The sequence below is a fragment of the Mesoplodon densirostris genome, chromosome 4, assembly GCF_025265405.1.
Source record: "Mesoplodon densirostris isolate mMesDen1 chromosome 4, mMesDen1 primary haplotype, whole genome shotgun sequence".
Lineage (NCBI taxonomy): Eukaryota > Metazoa > Chordata > Mammalia > Artiodactyla > Ziphiidae > Mesoplodon > Mesoplodon densirostris.
The window spans coordinates 32,097,605-32,120,032 of NC_082664.1; the positions used below are offsets into that span (position 1 = coordinate 32,097,605).

Genomic DNA, 22,428 nt, shown 5'->3' on the forward strand with positions numbered 1-22,428 from the left:
GTTTTGTCAATTATGATAGCCTATAAACCAGAGTACATTTAGTGCTTGCTTTCCCTTTCAAATTACATAAAGAACTGGTTTGAAGTGCAGTTACTAGTTATTAATGTGCTTAACATTAGCAAAATTATGAGTAAGTGGAAATCAACAAATGTTGCCTGATATTCAAGGCTCAGTTGTATTTAAACTTGCTCCCACCAAGGGTAAGTAGTTGGAATGATTTACAATGTTGTGTTAGTTTCTGATGTACAGCAAAGTGATTCAGTACATATATATATATATAATTTTTTTTTTTTCTTTTTCAGATTCTTTGGAACAGACAATTTTCTGTGTTACACACAACCCTTCTGCCCTTTTATCTCTGGGGCCCAAATTTCCACTTGGAAAAAAAGAAGTCGCCCATTCCCCAAACACATCTCAGTATCTCAGTGGTGGTCACACCAACGAGGCCAAGGCGTAGGGATCAGCCCACCAAGGACTGCTCAGTTTAGGGCGTGGGATCACTGTGGCTGCTGCCTGACTTTTAGGAAAGCAAGAAGAGGTGATGGAAGGAGCTGGGAGAGGGTGGCCCGCTCCTTCCCTTCCTCAGTGCCAGGCCTTTAGCCACAGGCTTCACAGGAAAGGTGTGAGGGGAGCAGATTTCCAGGCTGTTCTCTTAGTATGTGAGCTTCCAGAAGGCAGGGCCTACTGTGACATGACCCATGCAGAGAGGCTTTCACAGAGGGTTTATTTTTATCCCTATAAAGGTTAAAAAAAATGGGGAAGTGAAAGAAACATTCAAGGTAGGCAGGAAGTTGTAAGAGGAATGGAGTGCAGGGAGAGTGGTCCCAATGCAGGGAGAGAAGTAGAGAAAAAAAGGCTACTATTTAGGGCACGACTAGGAGGTGGTTTCTAGAGTCCAGATGGTAAAAAGTGGTCATTTTGTGTGTCAACTTTGGTTCATAGACAGTGACCTTTTAGAGCAAAGAGAAATCAGGTTCAAGCCATAGTTGGACCTCTTATGAAGAGGGAGGAGGGGGAAGCTGATGTGATTCTTGAATGATGTCTGCCACAGGGGAGAAGGGGAGAAGGGAACTGTGTAGGAAGCAGGATGGAGATGACGGAGGAACAGTCATGGGAGTGGGTTGAAAACTCAGAAAAGAGGCAGGGAGGAAGCAAACTAGGAAGGCAGGAGATTTAAAGAAAACACTGCTTCAGAGAAGCAGCAGAAGGAAAAGAAATTGGGTATAAATGGACATAGAGAAAAAGCTGCAGAATTCCCTGAAGGAAAAAGGGCAGAAGGGAGGTGGGGTTACAGCCATATGTATAATAAGCAGGCACACAGGTTCCACAATAGGTATCTGCTGTGCTGGGCAATAGTGGGAAGGTAGCTGCAGAATGGAATGGAGTTGGACAGAGGAGAAAGAAAAAAAGCAATTTTTTTTGGTCCCCGAATATGGCCCTTATAAAACTGCGATCAAGTAAGGTGATGGAAGAACAAGGCATTTATGAATCAAAGGGAAGAATACGGAAGTGCCCGTCATCAATAAGCCTTTTCCTAAATAATACTCACTCAGTGAATGAATGAGTCAACAAGTGAGTAGCCGACACCACAGCTAACAGTCTCACAGCTGGGAAAGACAGAACAATGGTGTGGCTCAGGGAAGCCAGTGGATAAAATTCTCTAAGAAATAACTAATCTGGTGTTAGCCAAATGTGCCCAATCCTAACAGCAGCTGGGATGTTTGGTAAAAATACAATACAAACCACACTTTTGTATTCAAATTCAGCAGGTCTTGGGTGAGGTCTGGAAATCTCTATTTTTAACAAGCATCCCAAAGGAGAGCTTTTACCACATCAGATGCCCCAGTTTTGTGGCTGCTGCACAGTGGCTGCCCCTTGATCGTCTGGCTCTGGAGCCCAAGAGGAGCTCATGTTTCTGGGTCCCATGGGACTCTAACACCTGAAGAGGCAGTTCTTGGCAGGCTACTCCCCCCGCCAACCCCAGGGCACTGCCACAGGCATAGCCTTCTGTTTTGGCACATTTAGAGGCCTACAAGGTGCTCTCAGGGAATAGAGGCCAGTGGACCCAATCTTTGTCTTCTCCATCTGCCTCACTCCAGCTCATAGGCATCTCCAGAAAGGAGCTTATACATACATCTGGTGCCCCAGTACTTATGACTGTCACCTGGCAGACACCTCCAGGTCACTGGTGGTGGTGGGGTGGTGCTTATACTTGTGGTCCCATAGGACTGTACATATGTGCATACTTTAAAAGCTGCTGCCTGAGATTCCGGTTTCCAATTTAAGTGATGACTGAGATCTAAGTGATGACTGAGATCCAACCCTTGGAGACACTGACAGGTCTTGTCAAACCCTCAGCTACTGGGGGCTCTTAAAAATAAACTAGGCTGCTTGGACAGTCACAAAAGTTTGAGAGACAACCAAGAGCTAGGGCAGGGTAGGAAGACACGGTTCATCTTCTACATGAGGCCACTCCATCAAAGCTGGGAGAGGTGGCTGTTTTACCTAATACGTAGAAACAAACACAGCATCAAGGAAGATGAAGAAACAAAGGAAAATGTTCCAAATGAAAAACACAAGAAAAATCTCAGGAAAAATTCTCAATGAAATAAAGATAAGTAACTTACCACATAAAGAGTTAAAAATGATGGCCATAAAGATGTTCACGAAGCTTGAGAGAAGAAAGGATGAACACAGTGAGAACTTCAACAAAGACACAGAATGTAAAAGAGAGTACCAAACAGAAGTCACAGAGCTGAAGAATACAGTAACTGAACTGAAAAATACACTAGAGGGGCTCAACATCAGACTAGATGAAGCAGAAGAAAGGATTGGTGAAGTCTAACAGGGTAGAGGAATTCAGTCAGTCAGAGAGGCAAAAAGAAAAAAGAATGAAAAACAGTGAAGAAAGCTTAAGGGACATATGGGGCAACATCAAGCGGACCAACATTCACATTATAGGGGTCCCAGGAGGAGAAGAGAGAAAGGGAAGAAAACTTATTTGAAGAAATAATGGCTGAAAACTTCCCTAACCAGGGGAAGGAAACAGATATCTAGATCCATGAAGTCCAGAGAGTTCCAAAAAAGATGAACCCGAAGAAAACCACACCAAAACACATAATTAAAAGGCCAACAGTTAAAGAGAAGGAGAGGGACTTCCCTGGTGGTACAGTGGTTAAGAATCTGCCTGCCAATGCAGGGGACACGGGTTTGAGCCCTGGTCTGGGAAGATCCCACATGCCGCAGAGCAACTAAGCCCGTGTGCCACAACTACTGAGCCCGCGAGCCAGAACCACTGAAGCCCGTGCGCCTAGAGGCCGTGCTCTGCAGCAAGAGAAGCCATAATTAGAAGCCCGTGCACCACAACTAGAGAAAGCCCGCATGCAGCAACAAAAAACCAACCTAACCAAAAATAAATAAATAAATTAATTTAAAAAAGGAGGGAATCTTAAAAGCAGGAAGAAAAGAACAACTTGTTACATAGAAGGGAACCCCCCATTAGACTATCAGCACATTTTTCAGGAGGAACTTTGCAAGACAGAGTGGAGCGGCATGATATATTCAAAGTGATGAAAGGAAAAAACTGCCAACAAAGAATACTCTACCTGGCAAAGCTGTCAATTCAGAATTGAAGGAGAAATAACAGTTTTTCAGATAAGCAAAAGCTAAGGAAGTTCATTACTACACTGGTCTTACAAGAATTGTTAAAGGGACTTCTTTAAGCAGAGAGAAAGAGTGCTAATTAGTAATAAGAAAACATATTAAAGTGTGTATCTCACTGGAAAAGGAAAATATATACTAAAGGTGGTGAACTGACCACTTGTAAAGCTAGTATGAAGGTTAAAAGACAAAAGTAGTAAAAATAACTATAACTATAATAAGTTAAGGGATACGCAAGATAAAAAGATGTAAATTTTATGTAAAAACATGAAATGGGGTGGGGAGTAAAAGTTAGAGCTTTAGAATGTGTTCAAATTTAAGTTGTTCTCAACTTAAAACAGACTGTTATAAGTTGTTTTAAGTAAGCCTCATGGTAACCACAAAGCAAAACTCTATAGTATATACACAAAAGATAAAGAGAAAGAAACCAAAGCATGCCACTAAAGAAAGTCATCAAACCACAAAGGAAGACAGTAAAGAAGAAGAAAGGATCAGAGGAACTACAGGCATCCAGAAAACAACAGAACGGTAAAAGTACATAGTTATCGATAATTACTTTAAATGTAAACAAACTAAATTCTTCAATTAAAAGACCTAGAGTGATTGGATAAAAAATATGTATCTAATTGCTGCTTCAAGAGATTCACTTCACATGTAAGGACACACACAAAGGGATGGAAAAAGATATTTCATGCAAAAGGACACCAGAAGAAAGCTGGGGTAGCTATACTTATATCAGATGAAATAGACTTTAAGACAAAGACTGTAGTAAGAGACAAAGATCATGACATAATACTAAAATGGTCATTCAACAACAGAATATAACATTTGTAAATATTTGTGCACATAACCTAGGAGCACCTAAAGATATAAAGCAAATATTAATAGACCTCAATGGAGAATAGACAGGAATACAACAACAACAGGGGACTTTAATACACCACTTTCAACAAATGATAGATCACCCAGACAAAAAAAAAATAAAGGACCACTGGCCTTAAATGACATGTTAGACTGATGGTCTTAACAGAAATACAGAACATTCCATTCAAAAGCAACAGAATGCTCATTCTTCTCAGGTGCATATGGAATATTCTCCAGGATAGACCATATGTTAGGCCACAGCAAGTCTTACTAAATTTAAAAAGATTAAAACCATATCAAACATCTCTCCTGACCACAGTGGTATGTACCAGAAATTGATTACAGGAGAAAACTGGAAAATTCACAAATAGGTAGAGATTAAACAAACAACATGCTACTGAACAACTGATGGGTCTAAGAAGAAAGCAAGAGAAACTTAAAAAATACTTTGAGACAACTGAAAATGGAAATACAACATACCAAATTATGGGATGCAGCAAAAGCAATTCTAAGAGGGAAGTTCATAACAATAAATGCCTACATCAAGAAATGAGAATGATCTCAAAAAACCAAATTTTACCTCTCAAGAAACTAGGAAAAGAAGAAGAATTGAAGTCCCCAGTTAGTAGAAGGAAGGAAATAACAAAGATCAGAGCAGGGGCTTCCCTGGTGGCACAGTGGTTGAGAGTCCACCTGCCGATGAAGGGGACACGGGTTTGTGCCCCGGTCCAGGAAGATCCCACATGCCGTGGAGCGGCTGGTCCCGTGAGCCATGGCCGCTGAGCCTGCGCGTCTGGAGCCTGTGCTCCACAACGGGAGAGGCCACAAAAGTGAGAGGCCCGCGTACCACAAAAAAAAAAAAAAAAAAGAAAAAAAAAATCAGAACAAAATAAATGACCGACTAAAAAGAGAACAGAAAAGGTCAATGAAACTAAGAGCTGGTTCTTTGAAAAAAAATAAACGAAATTGATAAACCTTTAGCTACACTCAGGAAAAAAAAGAGAGGACTCAAAATCAGAAATCAAAGAGGAGATGTTACATCTGATACCACAGAAATACAAGGGATCGTAAGATACTACTATAAACAGTCATATCCAACAAACTGGACAACTTCAAAGAAATGGAACACACAACCTACCAAGACTGAATCATGAAGAAACAGAAGATCTGAACAGACGAATTACTAGTAAGGAGATGGAATCAGTAATCATAAATCTCTCAACAATGAAAGTCAGGACTCAGACAGCTTTACTGATGAATTCTACCAAACATTCAAAGGAGATTTAATACCATTCTTTCTCAAACTCTTCCAAAAAAATAGAAGAGGAGGGAACACTTCCAAACACATTTTACGAGGCCAGCATTACCCTGATATAGAAACCAGACAAGGATGCCACAAGAAAAGAAAATTATAGGCCAATATCCCTAAAAGCATGGATGCAAAACTCCTCAACAAAATATTAGCAAACCTAATTCAACAATATGTTAAGAGGATCATATACCATGTTCAAGTGGGTTTCATTCCAGGGATGTAAGGATGGTTCATCAATGTGATAAACCACATTAACAAAATGAAATATAAAAATCATATGATCATCTCAATAGATGCAGAAAAAGCATTTTACATTTTTAACATCCATTTATGATAAAAACTCTGAACAAAGTGGGTATACAGGGAACACACTTCATCATAATAAAAACCATATATCACAAGCCCACAGGTGATGCCACACTCAACTTTGAAAAGCTGAAAGCTCTAAGGTCAGGAACAAGACAAGATGCCCCCTCTCACCACTTTTATTCAACATAGTATTAGAAGTCCTACCCAGAGCAGTTAGGCAAGAAAAATAAATAAAAGGCATTCAAATCAGAAAGGGAGTAAAACTGTCACTATTTGCAGATAACATATCATATATAGAAAACCTTAAAGACTTCACCAAAAAGCTATTAGAACTAATCAAAGAATTCAGGAAAGTTGTAAGACACACAATCAATACAAAAAAACCTGTTGTTTCTATTCACTAACAAGAAGCTATCAAAAGGATATGTTAAGAAAATCCCATCTACAAAAAAGAATAGGGGCTTCCCTGGCGGCGCAGTGGTTGAGAGTCCGCCTGCCGATGCAGGGGACACGGGTTCGTGCCCCGGTGCGGGAAGATCCCACATGCCGTGGAGCGGCTGGGCCCGTGAGCCATGGCCGCTGAGCCTGTGCGTCTGGAGCCTGTGCTCTGCAACGGGAGAGGCCACAACAGTGAGAGGCCTGCGTACCGCAAAAAAAAAAAAAAGAATAAAACACCTAGGAATAAATTTAACCAAGGAGGTAAAAGACCTGTACACTGAAAAATACAAGACATTAATGAAAAAACTGACAAAGACACAAATAAATGAAAAGACATTCAATGCTCACGGATTAGAAGAATACTGTTAAAATGTCCATACCACCGAAGCAATCAACATATTCAAAGCAATCCCTATCAAAATTCCCATGGCATATTTTACAGAAATAGAATAAACAATCCTAAAATTTGTATGGAACCACAAGAGACCCTGAATAGCCAAATCAGTGTTGAGAAGAAACAAAAAACTGGAGGCATCATGCTTCCTGATTTCAAATTTTATTACAGAGGTACAATAAAACAGTATGGTAAAACAAAAACAAAAACAAAAAAAACCCCAGTATGGTATTGGCATAAAAATAGACACATAGATCAATGGAACAGAATAGAGAGCCCAGAAATAAACCCACATATATATGATCAATAAATTTATGACAAAGGAGGCAAGAATATACAATGGGGAAAGGACTATCTTTTTAATAAATGGTGTTGGGAGAACTGTACAGCTACATGCAAAAGAATGAATGTGGACCACTATTTTACACCATATGCAAAAGTTAACTCATAATGGATTAAAGACTTGAATGTAAGACCTGAAACCATAAAAATCCTAGAAGAAAACATACATGGTAAGCTCCTTGACATCAGTCTCGGTGATGATTTTTTGGTTCTGACACCAAAAGCAACAAAAGGAAAAATAAACAAGTGGTACTACATCAAACTAGAAAGCTTCTGCGCAGCAAAGGAAACCATCAAAAAAATGAAAAGCCTACCTACCGAATAGGAGAAGATATTTGCAAATCACATATCTGATAAGGGGTTAATATCCAAAATATGTAAAGAACTCATACAACTCAATAGCAAAAAAGCAAACAATCCAAGTAAGAAATGGGTAGAAGATTTGAATAGACGTGTTCCCAAAGAAGACATACAGATGGCCAACAGGTATATGGAAAGATAGTCAACATCACTCATCATCCAGGAAATGCAAATCGAAACCTACTGAGATGTTATCTCATAACTGTTGAATGGCTATTATCAAAAAGACAACAAATAACAATTGTTGGTGAGAATATAGAGAAAAGGGAGCCCTTGTGCACTGTTTATGGGAATGTAAATTGGTGCAACCACTATGGAAAACAGTATGGAGGGTCCTCAAAAAATTAAAAATAGAATTACCATATGATCCACCAATTCTACTGGGTATTTAACCAAGGAAATAGAAAACACTAACTCAAAAAGACATGTGCACCCCCATGTTCACTGCAGCATATTTACAATAGCCAAGACATGGAAGCCACCTTAGTGTCCACTGATGGATGAATGGATAAAGAAAATGTGGACACACACACAGTGGAATATTATTCTGCCATAAAAAGGAATGAAAATTTAGAGTCATAGATGTAGAAAACAAACTTATGATTACCAGGGGGGAAAGGAAGAGGAGGGATAAATTGGGAGATTGGGATTGACATGTACACACTACTATATATAAAATAGATAACTACTGGGCCTCCCTGGTGGCGCAGTGGTTGGGAGTCCGCCTGCCGATGCAGGGGATACGGGTTCGTGCCCCGGTCTGGGAGGATCCCATATGCCGCGGAGCGGCTGGGCCCGTGGGCCGTGGCCGCTGGGCCTGCGCGTCCGGAGCCTGTGCTCCGCAACGGGAGAGGCCACAGCAGTGAGAGGCCCGCATACCGCAAAAAGAAAAAAAAAAAAAAAAAAAGATAACTACTAAGAACCTACTGTATAGCACGGGGAACTCTATCCAATACTCTGTAATGACCTATATGGGAAAATAATCTAAAAAAGAGTGGATATATGTATATGCAGAATTGATTCACTTTGCTGTACAGCAGAAATTAACCCAACATTGTAAATTAACTATGCTCCAATACAAATTAATTAAAAAAAAGAATGAAATGTTGCCATTTGCAACAACACGGCTGGACCTTGAGGGCACTGTGCTAATTGAAAAATGTCAGAGAAAGACAAATTCTGTATGATCTATCTCACTTATATGTGAAATCTAAAAAAAAAAAAAAAAAATTGAGCTCATAGATACAGAGAACAGACTGGTGGTTGCCAGAAGTAGGGTGGGGCTAGTGAGAGATGCTGGAGGGAGTCAAAGGTACAAATTTCCAGTTATAAAATAAGTGGGTCATGGGGATATACAGCATGGTGACTATTATTAATACTGTACTGCATATTTGAAAGCTGCTACAAAAGTAAATCTTAATCTGAAACTAATATAATGTTATATGTCAATTATACCTGAACTGAAAAAAAATAAGCCAAGCCTCCTAGATGACTCTTGTGGTCTGGTGAGGCTCAATCCCTGTGGTCTGGGATTCCAGGTGAGAGGCTGAATGAGGGAGGGGTGGTGAGCCCAGATAATCTGAGCAAGCAAACAGGACTTCCTCTAATTCTCATTCTTGAGCAAACTGAGTGGCACGTGTCTGGGGACACTGGTCATCATCAGCAGGGCTGTTCAGCTGCAGCTGAAGACACACTTACCGTGCAATGACTTCATTCCCAAGGTGTAAGAAGGCCTCCGCAATGGAAGAGACTTGGGGAGAGAAGGGTACGTGCTACTGAAGAGGACATCGTTGGGCAGGGCTTGGTCCAGAAGCGAAGCCCTTGAGGTGAAAAAGTGCTCCCTCTGGCCGCTGTAAATACTCTCATCGGACAGCGTTCTGTGCAAGGCCCGCCTTGAGGTGGGAGTGGTGGGAAAGGGAGACTGAGGAGAGGAGAGTGCGTGGAACTGAAAAACAGCGTCAAGACAACAGAAAGTCAATCTTCTGGGTCACACACCCAACACCGGGGGCGGAGGATGCGTGCATCAACAAAATCACTCTGGTAGACACAACCCTTCAAATCCTGGAGCCCAACAAGAAAGCCTCAAGGTCCACCATCATTGTCTAAATCCTTAAGGGCTAAAATAGGAGTTCCGGGCACTGCATCCTCACAGCCCAGCATGCTGGCTGCAGCCGATCAGTGCTCAGTACAAAATTCAGATGTGGGATTAAGCAGATTCATCACTATCGTGTCATGGTCAACCACAAGACTTTAGGATCAGACAAATATGGGTTTTATTTGAATCCCGTGTCTTTGACCAAATCATGTTATTGCTCTGAGCCCAATTCCTCATCTATGAAATGGGGCCACCTCTCAGGATTATTATGAGGATTCCATGAAACACTGGACTGAGCACAACAGTATGTTATCAGTGGTGTTACAAAATAATATTACAGTCCCCAACGAAACAGCCATGGTGCCAGGAAGGTATCCTCAGAAGCTTGTCAAGCGACTGCATGTTTGCCAGGCAACAAGAGCCTTTGATCATCACACTATATTCACTCAAATAACAGGTGGCTTTTGAAAGCATTAACTACTAATATTATATTTAATGAGCCTGGGAGATAATTTATTTTTTTAGATGGATTTCTATTCGTGAAATAAAAATAGGGAAGTCATCTTTATAAGTGACAAGTATTTATACAGTTATATATAAATGACAAAAACTCCAGATAGCTGTATCTCTTGTTAATGTCTTTTGCCTTTGTGACCAGATTTGATTTTTATTTGAGACTTTTCTACAAATAGCAAGCTTCTGAGAATTCCATTCATGGACAAAAAACAGACACGTTAACAATATTGAAATATCCAGCATCCTGCAAGCCAACAGAGTATGTGATCCATTAACAGAGTTATCCTTATTCAGTTCTTCTTAGTTAATGGTTCACCTTGGCAGGGAGAACAATGGGGAGAACAGGTGAGGATGTGAGTAGGAGGGCTGAGTCACTGCTGGCAGGAAGCCACTGTGAAACTTTCCATGACACTTTGAAGGGACAGAGAGATAATGATATGGCAATGCCTCCATCTAGGAGGCTGAGAACAGAGCTGATGCTCAGACTCATTCATGGGTTCTGAGGTCTAACATGCTTCCGGTCCAACATGCCAAGGGTTAATCAAGTCAAAGCTACCCACAGTGTGGTATGCACAGTTGCAGCATAAATATGAAAAAGTTATTAATCAAATACATTGTAAATGAGCCCCAGGTGTAGCCAACTGTGTTCACTTTTTAAAATTCACAATGAGTTAAGCCCAAAGTACATACATGCTTACCTTGAAAACTAAGCTGCTGTGATACATGCTTCGTGAGTCTTTAAGTGGGAGGGGACTTGGTATGGAAATTATTTCCCTTCTCACTTCACACAGAAGAGTGGGCATTAGAGAGGTTAAATGGGTTGCCAATTGTAAATTAAAAAAAAAAAAAAAAAAGCAGCTCATCTCCCTCCACCTGCAAGGTTCTAGAACTGTCACATAAGGCTCCTGCCTACTAGACCAGATTCCAGATCTCTCTATTCAAAAACTGCTCTCAATCATTTTTAGCACATCTGGGTTTGGCAAAGGGATTTCCTTTTCCAGTGAATATCCCCACCCTGATGATTTTACAGGAGAGAGATTTGCCATCAGTTCTAGTTTCAGCCTCTTTGGGAAATGTTAATATACTTCAAGGTAGTAAACAGCTACCTTGAAGAGATCCTTTGAGCAGTGAGATTTATTCAAAGTTATAACATCCTGCACTAAAGGAGGCAGGGGAGGAGATGGAAGGAAGCAATCTGCTTAGATGCTTTCTATCCGTTAAAAAATAGCAGGACAGGGCTTCCCTGGTGGCGCAGTGGTTGAGAGTCCGCCTGCCGATGCAGGGGACACGGGTTTGTGCCCCAGTCCGGTAGGACCCCACATGCTGTGGAGCGGCTGGGCCCGTGAGCCATGGCCGGTGGGCCTGCGCGTCCGGAGCCTGTGCTCCGCAACGGGAGAGACCACAACAGTGAGAGGCCCGTGTACCGCAAAAAAAAGATAAATAAATAAATAAAATAGTAGGACCTAGCCTGGGCCAAGCACGTTGGGATGGCTCCTGACCCCAGCCCTCTTCAACTCCAGTCTTAAAGGTATGTGCACCTATCCAGTCCCCTAGGGCACCCTCTGTCTTCCTTGCAGGTCATACCTGAGATCGCTGAGTGGTGCTGCCCTGTGCTGCCAGACCCTGGGAAAGAACCACAATACAATGGGTGGCAGACTTGGAAGGGATTTTAGAGAGCATCGGGAAGGGGGATCTCAACTGTGTTCCAAGGAGCCCTAAGGGCTCCTCCCAGCATCACTGCCTGGGGAGAGGAGATGTTCAGGTGGGACCCAAGAGCCCAAGGCACCCCACCCCTCCCATCGGAGAAGTTCTGCTTTCTTAGTTCTACATGTTGGGCTGCCATGTGTAACTAACCGTATTAGGAAGAAAAGGGTTCCTGAACTTTAAAATCACTGGGGCACCATTGATCTAGTCTGGTCTTTTGTTTCAAAGCTGAGAAGCAAGGCCTAGAGAGGGGCATCTTGCTTCAGGTCCGTCTCCTTCCCCTCCTCACTCTTCACTCCTCCCGGCTCTCAGTGAAACGGGCTACCCGCACTTGCAATAAGCAAGTATCGTATCAGCTCTTCCTAAACACTAGAGCCGCATGAGGCCTCTTCCTTTGGTCTGTATCTGAGAGTACTGGCTGGAGAGCAAGGCTCTCAGTTTGCACTACTTACTGTCTGTTCACTTGCCAGACTCATGCAGCCCTTGGGGAGAATACGGTGATCCCAGCTCTGCCTGCCAGTGAGCTTTCTTAGAATGTTAATAGCTCTGCCCTTTTCCTTGAGATACGAGTTCCACAGCAGCTGTGCGGGGCCCTGCAGCCACCCACCTCTCAGCTCCAGCCTGCCGAGCAGAGCCCTGCCACGTCCTGCAGCAGATATCTCAGTCTGCTGGCAAACGAGCCGGGGAACAACCCCGTCATTTGATATTCATGATGGCTCACTGGTAGCACTTGCTATCTGAGAAAGCCAATGTGGCGTGAGTAGGTTCCAAGTATCACAGCCCAAAGCAGGCTACTCCGTGTACCCTGAGGCCTGATGCAGTGGCTCGGAGCCTTGAGCCAGGCATGGCCTGGAAGACCTCTCAAGGGCATGTTAGCCTTACTGACACAACAGAGGCACGGCCATTCAGATGATGAGTCTCACAAGACACGCAGAGCTACTTAGCTGAACTCATCTGAAACCAAACCAAAAAGGATGAAACGAGAGAGAAAACAGAGCATATTTCCAGCTCCTGCTTCCAGCCTTTTCACCATAATAGTTTAGCCAGCAGAAGCATTTTCTTTGCAGAGGGTCTCACGGTAATATAGTCACAGCATAAAGAATGTGCATTCCTATTTCAAAAAGGAATGTTAAAGTAATTCACTTTGGAAATAAAAGCCAAGGCCTGAATAAAGGAAGACAGACATTTGCTTGCAATTATTTCCACTGCATGAGTAAATCAAAAGGATGAAAGCTCTGAGCTTGCTCCTTTCCAAAAATGTTAAACTAAGAATTGGTGGAAAGATTCCTTTCAGGGAAGGTTTTATTTTCCTCTAACCTCAAAGGAAAAATCTGAAATAATTTTTATTTTGAAACTGGTAGTTGAAAATTTTAATATACCTCTTTGGTTTTTGATGGATAAAGAAAGAAGTTTCAAGTACTATCTTTTGCAAGGTTGCTAAGGAAACCATTTGTGCCCTGGGTGATGAGTCAGAACTGTTAAGTGCTGGCTTATAAAACAGAAATTACAGAAGTCCAGAATGGCAAGTCTTTAAAATGATTTATGATGTTAATGTTTATGTTAATAACTGATTGATTTCTCAGCAAAACTCCAGAATGGTCTCTGGAGCACATTTCATCTCTGTAAATGTTGATTTGTAAGTTTAGGAGGTATATCTGACCTGTCTGAAGGAAGACGCACACACACGTGTGGCACACGCATACACAGAGGCATGTACGTGTGCACATAAACTAGAATGGTGACGAGAAAGCCTGGATGAGACAAGACCACACAGCTCATCCAGCTGGGCATGTCTCTCACCCTCTGATCACAGTTTGAGGATGGTGAGTGGTTAAGGAAATATGTCAGCTTCCATTTTCAATCAGTTCTCAAAGGTCTTCTTAAATTAAGCTTTCTAGTCACTTCAAAGAGACTACAAATCATTTAACTAAGAACACAGAGAACAGAAAACATTAAAGTTTGTAGCCATGACCTTCTGGGGGGTGGACTCCCTTCTCTTGGGGCCACCCGGTACACTGCGGACAGGAATACCAAACGCTTGGCGTGAAATACCTTTGGGCCCAGCTAAGCCAACACTGGCTCTGAGCCTGGGAGCATGAGACTGCACATTTTAGAGGACAAGAAAGCAGAGAGCCTTAGGTGGGCTTCAAGGGTCCTCCAAGCTGAGGTGAGCAGAACAAACCCTTCCTCGTGGTCATGCAGAAGTCTGGCCACCAACACACCCACCAACTCTGAGCAAGTTCTCGGGACTTGACGGGGAGGGTGGCTGGGTTCCAGAGAAGGCATTTCTAGTCTGGAATCCTGAGAGTGGAGAGAAGGCTTTACGAAGTGAAGAGAATCTGGGAAGTTCTGAAGGTAAATGTGCAGACTTAGGTTTGCTGGACTAAACAGCATGCAGTGTATGGCTGGTAGGTCTGCCTGGCCAGGGGCAGGGGGCAGAGGCAAGGCCAGAGTGCAGGGTGCTGTGGACACACACAGGGCAGGAAACACACTGGGGGCTACTGTGGAAGGAGGACGAGGACCCTTTGGACAGAAGGCACTAAAGCCCTTTCAGAAAACTTTCTGTCTGACAAGGGAGCCATGGGTGTCTCTGCAGAGTTCTGAGAAGCAATGTCATCTGAGTAATAATGTCAAGAAAGTACAGCCTGTGCACGGTAAGTAGGATACTGGAAGAAAAAAAGCCATGGGGGTAGGGACAGGTTAATATGAACCCGACTCAAGAGATGTGGCTGCAGGGACTGAGCATCTGGAAAACATGTGAACCAATTACTGGGACAGTTAGGTGATGGCGGGAAGTGGGGTCTGATGAAGAGGAGCTGGGAACCACCACTTCCTGGAGGGTGCAACTGCCCTATTCGGTCTCTCTCTAACTGCTATTTACCCCAAGCTCTACCCTGTACCTTAAAGTTCTTCTGGGATTCAGGAGTTGGGCTTTCCAGATTGATGAGTTTCTTGAGATCCTCCTCAATGGTGGACTTGGAGGTTGGCTTTGGGGATGCCCGGAGGTCCCTGGTTGAGGCACGCAGCCTGGTGTGGGCTATTTCATTGCCATCACTCTGATGACGCCTTGAAAGAAGGGGAAGAGAGGGTAGAAGTTTAGTCGACAAGGTTGACTCAAGGGCACGATGGGCTCTGAAAGAGGTAAGTCAATGGAGAGCTATTAAAGGAGAGAAAAGGAGAATCAATTCTGTTCAATAACATTAGAATCCACTCAGATAAATGCTTGTTAGAGAAACAAGACCAATATGAAATACAAAATAAAAAGCCTGAAGAATAAATCACTCTTTCATAGGAAACTATTAACTCCACTAAGCCAAAATTAGCAACAGACTTATTAATAAAAGCCCACAGGGTATGAATCCCAAATGCAGTCTTTGTACAAACAAAAAACAAAGTCATTGACTGAATCATTTATTTTTTGCTGGACTAGTTTGTCAAAAAGTTCTTCATGTTCAGAGGTGGTCACTTACTTTCTAACAGTCCCTCTGGTGCCTCCTGGCCCATTTAGGAATTGCAATGGGAAGGCTGTGATTAATAGCACCAAAGGGACAAGTGTGGTCTTAGCACCAGAGGGGCGATTATTCTGAAGTTTGTTCTTCAGACATACTCTTTCCTAGAAGACTTAAGATTCTCAAATCTGAATGTTTTACAATCTATCTTATTGAAGGAATGTGTCAGAGAAACAATTTAAGACAAGTTTCACTTAGGGGAAAAAAAAAAAAATCTCCCTACCAAACCACCCTCTTCCCAGCCCCTAGCCCGGCCTCCTCTCTTGCAGAAAATTGCCCAAGCTTTTCTGTTCTCTGTCATGTTAAAAGCAAAATACCCAGCAAGAGGGCTTCCCTGGTGGCACAGTGGTTGAGAGTCCGCTTGCCGATGCAGGGGACATGGGTTCGTGCCCTGGTCCAGGAAGATCCCACATGCCGCGGAGCGGCTGGGCCCGTGAGCCGTGGCCACTGAGCCTGCGCATCCGGAGCCTGTGCTCCGCAAAGGGAGAGGCCACGACAGTGAGAGGCCCGCATACCGGAAAAAAAAAACCAGCAAGAGAAGCAAAAGAATCCTTACTTTCTTGTGTCCATAAATCCCACAGAGTTTATGGTTCCTTCGGGTTTCTTCCATCCAATTAGGTACTTGCTAGTAGCGCCCTGGCGAGGGTAGAAAGTCCTAGGGCCGGAGGAGGAGGAGGAGGATGAGAAGGAAGGAACGAGCTGCGAGGAGGTGGCAGGGTGCAGTTCTTCTTTTGGTGAACTTCTGGCACTGGTGAAGACAACTGGGCTGGCAGAGTGTCGGGAGCTCAGAGTACTGAGGAGAAGCAGGACAGAGACAAAACGGCGCGCTGTGCGTGTGTGCATCCCTGGGGTCAGTATGTCAGCTATAAAAGCGTCATCCAGGACAGGGGTTATGGCCAGGTTAAAGAACAATGAATATTTCATAAAATATTAATGGGGCTGGCTGGCCTTCCTTGCTTTCTCGCTTTAATTTAAATGTCTGCTGTCAAAGTGAAAGATGGTGACTGGGGCTTATTCTGCACTTTAAGTTGAAAAGTAAAAATAGTTAAGACAGTGAGGGACACTCTGAAGTAGGCTAGCACCGCTGAAGTTTGTGACAGTGAAGTCTAGAAGAGGCATGTGGCGGGGGGGCGGGGGGAGCCGGCAGTAAAAGGTCTGGAGGTATCAACGGCTCTCTCTTCTCCCTTCCTCAGAACTAAGGGTCACGGTGACATTCCCCAGGCCCGAGCTGAAGAGGGGGGACAAGATTGGATCAGCCATAGAGCTCTCTACACACTCACGTCCAAGGCCGAAGGGGCACCTTGAGGTCTCCTTCCCCATGGCATCTATCAGTACCATTGACTCTCTACAAAGCTGTATATCAGATTAACCTGGACCATTACCTTACAACATACACAAAAGTTAACTCATAATGGATTCAAGACTTGAATGTAAGACCTGAAACCGTAAAACTCCTAGCCAGAAGAAAACATAGGCAAGTAATAAGCTCCTTGACAGTGATTTTTTGGATTTGACACCAAAAGCAAATGCAACAAAAGCAAAAATAAACAAGAGGGACTACATCAAACCAAAAAGCTTCTGTGTAGCAAAGGAAACCATCAACAAAATAAAAAGGCAACTTACTGAACAGGAGAAAATATGTGCAAATCATGTATCTGATAAGGGGTTAATATCCAAAATATATAAAGAACTCATACAACTTAGTAACAAAAAAAGCAAACAATCCGAATTAAAAAATTGGGTAGAAAATTTGAATAGACATTTTCCCAAAGAAGACATACAAATGGCCAACAGGTAGATGAAAAGATGCTCAACATCACTCATCATCAAGGAAATGCAAATCTAAACTATAATGAGACCTCACACCTGTTAGAATAGCTATTATCAAAAAGATAAGAAATAACAAGTGTGAGCAAAGATGTGGAGAAAAGGGAACCCTCGTGCACTGTTGGTAGGGATGTAAATTGGTACAGCTACTATGGAAAACAGTATGGAGGTTCCTCAAAAAATTAGAAAACCAAACTCCTAGATACGGAGTAGTTGTCAAAGGTGGAGGCTGGAGGGTGGGTGAAATGGCTAAAGAGGGTTCAAAAGGTACAAACTTCTAGTTATAAGATAAATAAGTCCTGGGGATGTAATATTAGGCATGGTGATTAAAAATAAAAAACTGTTCATCACCAATGTATTTTAAACTTTGGTTAGAAATTACAAAACTAAAGCCCTGTAGGACTTAAGGAGAAGACTACTCATTTTACCTTTAAAACTCAGGCAGAATTTTAAATAAACTAGAGATGAGAGTTTAAGCTAACAACAAACCTAGAGGGCCTTTAACTGCAGGATTTCCATACTTCCTTCCCAGTGATCTCATGGGACCTACGGTCACACCACTTGAGCCCTGCTGAGTTTTCCAGCTTAGGCTGAGACCAAAGACAGGTCACTCCAGGGGACTTTGTTACTGAAGGTTTAGTTAACAGGATGTGGTCTCAAAGCATGCCTCACTAGCACTTCCATTGGTCAAAATCTAATGGTCCTGCTCTGAATAAAGTATGGACTTTAGCTAATAAGAATGCATCAACATTGATTCCTTAGCTATGACAAATGTATTACAGTGACATAAGATGATGAAAACAGGAAAAAATGGGTAAAGGGTACATGGGAACCCTCTGTACTATCTTTGCAACTTTTCTGGAAATCATAAACTATTCTAAAATAGAAAAGTTCATTATAAAAAAATAAGCAAAAAACCAAAACAAAATACAACAAAAAATAAAACCCTAATGGTCCAGAGATTTTATATGTGTGTGTGCATACATACATGTACAATATATATATACACACACACGTACATACATACACACACACATATACACACATCTGAAAATGAATCTTGAACTCCACCTCAAACCTTACATAAAAATCAATTCCAGATGGGCTGTATATTTAAATGTAGATCTAAAGATTCTGGAGTGTAACATGGAAGAACATCTTTATGACAGAGGCAGAGATTTCTTTAATAGGATCGTAAAGGAAATGATTGAACCCCATTAAAATTAAGAACCATTCATCAAAAGACAAAGAGAATATATGTAAAACATATATCCAATGAGGGGCTCCTCTCCATACATGACTAACTTCTACAAATTAACAAGACAGACAACCCAACAGAAAAATGGGCAAAGATCTGGAAAGGAATTTCACAAAAGAGGATATCTAAAAACCATTAAACATTGGTGCTCAACATTATCAGTTATCAAGAAAATGCAAATTAAAGCCACAAAGAGGGACCACTATACGCCTACCAGAACAGCTAAAATTAAAAAGACAATATATCAAGTGCTAGAAAGGATGGGAAGCAACTCATACACTGCAGATGGGTACTTGTTACAACCACTTTGGCAAACTGGTTCACAGTCTCTGCTAAAGTTGAATATGTGTAAATCCTGTGCAAGCAATTTCACTCCTAGGTATATACTGAAAAGAAGTGCATATATACATGTACCAAAGGACATGTACAAGAACCTGTATTACTCCAAACTGGAAATATTCCAATGCTCATCAACAGTAGAGTGGATAAACAAATTGTGGTGTGTTCTCACAATGGAAATATAATACAGCAATGAAAATAAACGAATGCTACTTACTTGCAACACACAGATGAATCTCCCCAACATAATGTCGACTTAAAGACACCAGACACAGAGTAATACATATGGGATGACTCCACTTACACAAAGCCCCCAAATAGGCAAAATGAGTGTATGACTTAGGATTCAGGATTGTGTTCACTTGGGGAGGGGTGGGGGAGGTGACTGGGTGGGCGGGCATGTAGGAGGAATGGTGTCTGGATGCTGGTCAAGTTCCGGTTCTTGATCTGGGTAGTGATGACATGGGAAGTTCACTTTGAGAAAACCCAACGCAATGTATATTTATGACCTGTGCCTTTTTTTGTGTGCATGTTATACTTTAATGAGAACACACCCACAAAAACAAAGCAAAAATAGATGACCTGAAAGAAGGCCATATCAGTCCCTGAGGCTTTGCAAAGACGGGAGAGAGGGGGACAGAGTGTCGGGGGAGGAATAGGACACAGGGCAAAGGTGATCTCGAGGGTTTTCCACACTAACTGGGTCTTAACACTTCAGATTAAATATAACCATCTCCTTTATTTCTGTAACTAAGGAGGAGGAACCAGGTTCAAACGTCATAGAAAATATAACTTAAAAAATGACTAGCCATATCTTAATAATCCCTCTAACAATTTTCCCCCAAAGATTTTTCTATCTAGGGAGAAGGGGAAAGAAAAGACCCCCTCACAAAACCTCAAAGGGCAACATAACTTTAAAAGCAATGCTATCTCATTTAGTTTTTACCTCTTGATAACAGATATCCCATTTGTTTGCTTTGAAAATTAAGGGAATGGGACTTCCCTGGCGGTCCAGTGGTTAAGACTCCCCGCTTCCACTGGAGGGTACACGGGTGCAATCCCTGGTTGGGGAACTAGGATCCCACCTGCCGCGGGGCCACGCCAAAAAAAATAAATAAATAAAATTAAGGGAATGCAAAACTCTCCCATTAGTGTAGTATATTATTGATAAATCAATAAGAACAAAATAATAGTAGGTCTGTGTTACGGAAAAGAGACTAAAGGTGGAAAGGTGAACCAAAAAGAAAAAAGCAGGGAGAGACACATAAAGACAGAGGCAGACAAGCCCACAGACAGTAACACCAGAGACCCAGGTTAACAGCAAATGCATTATCACCATAGGGAGCATCAACCCAGAGAAGCTTCTGAAATACTAAGAGTGCAGCCTTTGGGATACTTTAAAAGCATATGACAGGTTTGCAGCTATTTGTTACTTAGCGACAAGACCTAATCTTTAGTTTGCAGATTTCCTTCACCCAGCTATACCTACCTCATACACATTTGGAGCCCAGATGTGGAGATGTCTCAAGCCTCAACCCTGGTTAGTGTCTGAAGCAGATGCCAATTAAGTGAAAGACAATAAATTAGGGTCTAATGTACTCACCTCTCATCTTGGATAATCACGTGCTTGCTTCACCTGCCTTGATTGGTATCCACAAGTGAGTAACGTGTGTTTGAATGACTCAAGCCATTCTTCCTCATCAGCATGTTAAGATACAGATTGTGGGGCTTCAACCCAGAGATTAATTCAGGAGCTTGGGTGGGGTGGGGTACATGAGAATTTGCACTTCTAACTTGTTCCCAGGTGATGCTGTGGCCCTGACTCAGAACCTAAAAACCACTGTACCAGAGGTACATCTGACTGCTCATATTTTACATTTCTCATCAATAAGTATCTTGGGGGCTTCCCTGGTGGCGCAGTGGTTCACAGTCCGCCTGCCGATGCAGGGGACACGGGTTCGTGCCCCGGTCCGGGAAGATCCCACATGCCGCGGAGCGGCTGGGCCCGTGAGTCGTGGCCGCTAAGCCTGCGCGTCCGGAGCCTGTGCTCCGCAATGGGAGAGGCCACAACAGTGAGAGGCCCCTACTGCAAAAAAAAAAGAAAAAAAAAAAAAAAAAGTATCTTGATGTGATGACATCGGTATTCAAAACCCTGGGGCTTTCAAAGACTAAATGTTTGGTCAAAATAGAAATAATTAACCATGAGAAAACAAAGTAAATTGCACAGTCTGTTAATTTACTTCCTATGTAAATTAAATTACTACCATTATTTCCCTGAGAGGCATTTAATAGGTTTTGTACTAGATGATAAAACTCTTTGAAGGCAGGGATATCTTTGTATATTTAACAATGCCAGAATACAGTAGACTCTCAGTAAGATATTTATTGCACAGAGGGATTCTCTTTAGTATTTACAAAACACACTATATATTTAATTTCTTTATCTTGTTTATCATCTGTCTCCCCCAGTTTAAATGTAAGCTCCATGAGGGCTGAAATTTTTCTCTGTTTTGTTCACTACTATATTCTCCCTGCTCAGAATAGTCCCTGGCCATTGTAGGCATGCAATATTTGATGAAGGAAACTGTCAAATAAATGACAAATTAGCCATCTGTTTTAAATGCAAGGGAGAGTTATGCACAAAGATAGTATATCTTACTCATACTCTATTTAAAACTGGATGTTGCTTTCTTTTTACTGCAAGAAATAATTAAATCTACAGAGTATGCTTCTGTTTACAAGTGCATTCTTAAAAGGATAAATGCTTAATTATCCATAGACCCCAATTATTGGTTTTATCTGTGACCACAGACCCTGATTTTTGGTTTTATCTGTGAACAGGGCAGCTGACCCTAGCTCCCAGGTGTGAAATGCCAGCGCACTTTTGCTCATTAATGGTTATAATCAAGGACAGCCCTACTTAACAATTGATTAGATTTGGGAACAATGGTAAAAGCAAAAACAAATGACTAATCCATTGGTGGGTCTTCCTTCTTTACTGTGTACAACTCACAGCACGAAGGTGAGCACTTTAGTTTGTTGACCTGTCCCCTAATTCAATTGTCACAGGAGGATCACCTGGGAGCTTTAAAAATACACATCCCTAGGCCCTAATTCCAGAGATTTTAATTTGACAGAGTTGGGGTGGTGCCTGTGTTGTGTATGTTGGCAAAAATCTCCCCCAAGTGTGCACATCCATCGAGAACTGCTCGAATCTAGGTGAATTATCATATTGTTATGACTTCATCAAAATCCAGCTTCACACAGTCAAGATCAAGAAGGGAAGGCATCAAAGCAGTGTTTCTGCAGCCATGAACCAAATTTGGTCACCTGCAAGTGCTGATGTAAATAATGATTCCTTGGCTCACGTCCCATCTCCTAGAGCCCCAGAAATGTGTATTTTAACAAACCCCCAAAGGACTCTCACGTTCCCTAGAGCTTAAGAACTACTGCATTAGCCCCTCAACTCTTCTCACTCCACAATGGGTTGTCTCCTTCCTC

At 42.2% G+C, this 22,428-nt stretch overlaps 1 protein-coding gene across 7 annotated transcripts in view; it reads right to left on the reverse strand.

Annotated features, from left to right (window-relative positions):
* SIPA1L1 (signal induced proliferation associated 1 like 1) overlaps positions 1-22,428 on the reverse strand; it is a 186,746-nt gene that overhangs the window by 6,718 nt on the left and 157,600 nt on the right. For 6 of the 7 annotated variants that reach the window (XM_060095913.1, XM_060095912.1, XM_060095911.1 and 3 more), the window contains 3 exons: positions 16,060-16,296; positions 14,895-15,060; positions 9,378-9,624 (listed from right to left, as the gene is read on the reverse strand). In XM_060095913.1, coding sequence (XP_059951896.1) covers positions 9,378-9,624; positions 14,895-15,060; positions 16,060-16,296 — 650 coding nt within the window. The remainder of the gene's footprint in view (positions 1-9,377; positions 9,625-14,894; positions 15,061-16,059; positions 16,297-22,428) is intronic. The other variant, XM_060095914.1, reaches the window with a different exon arrangement.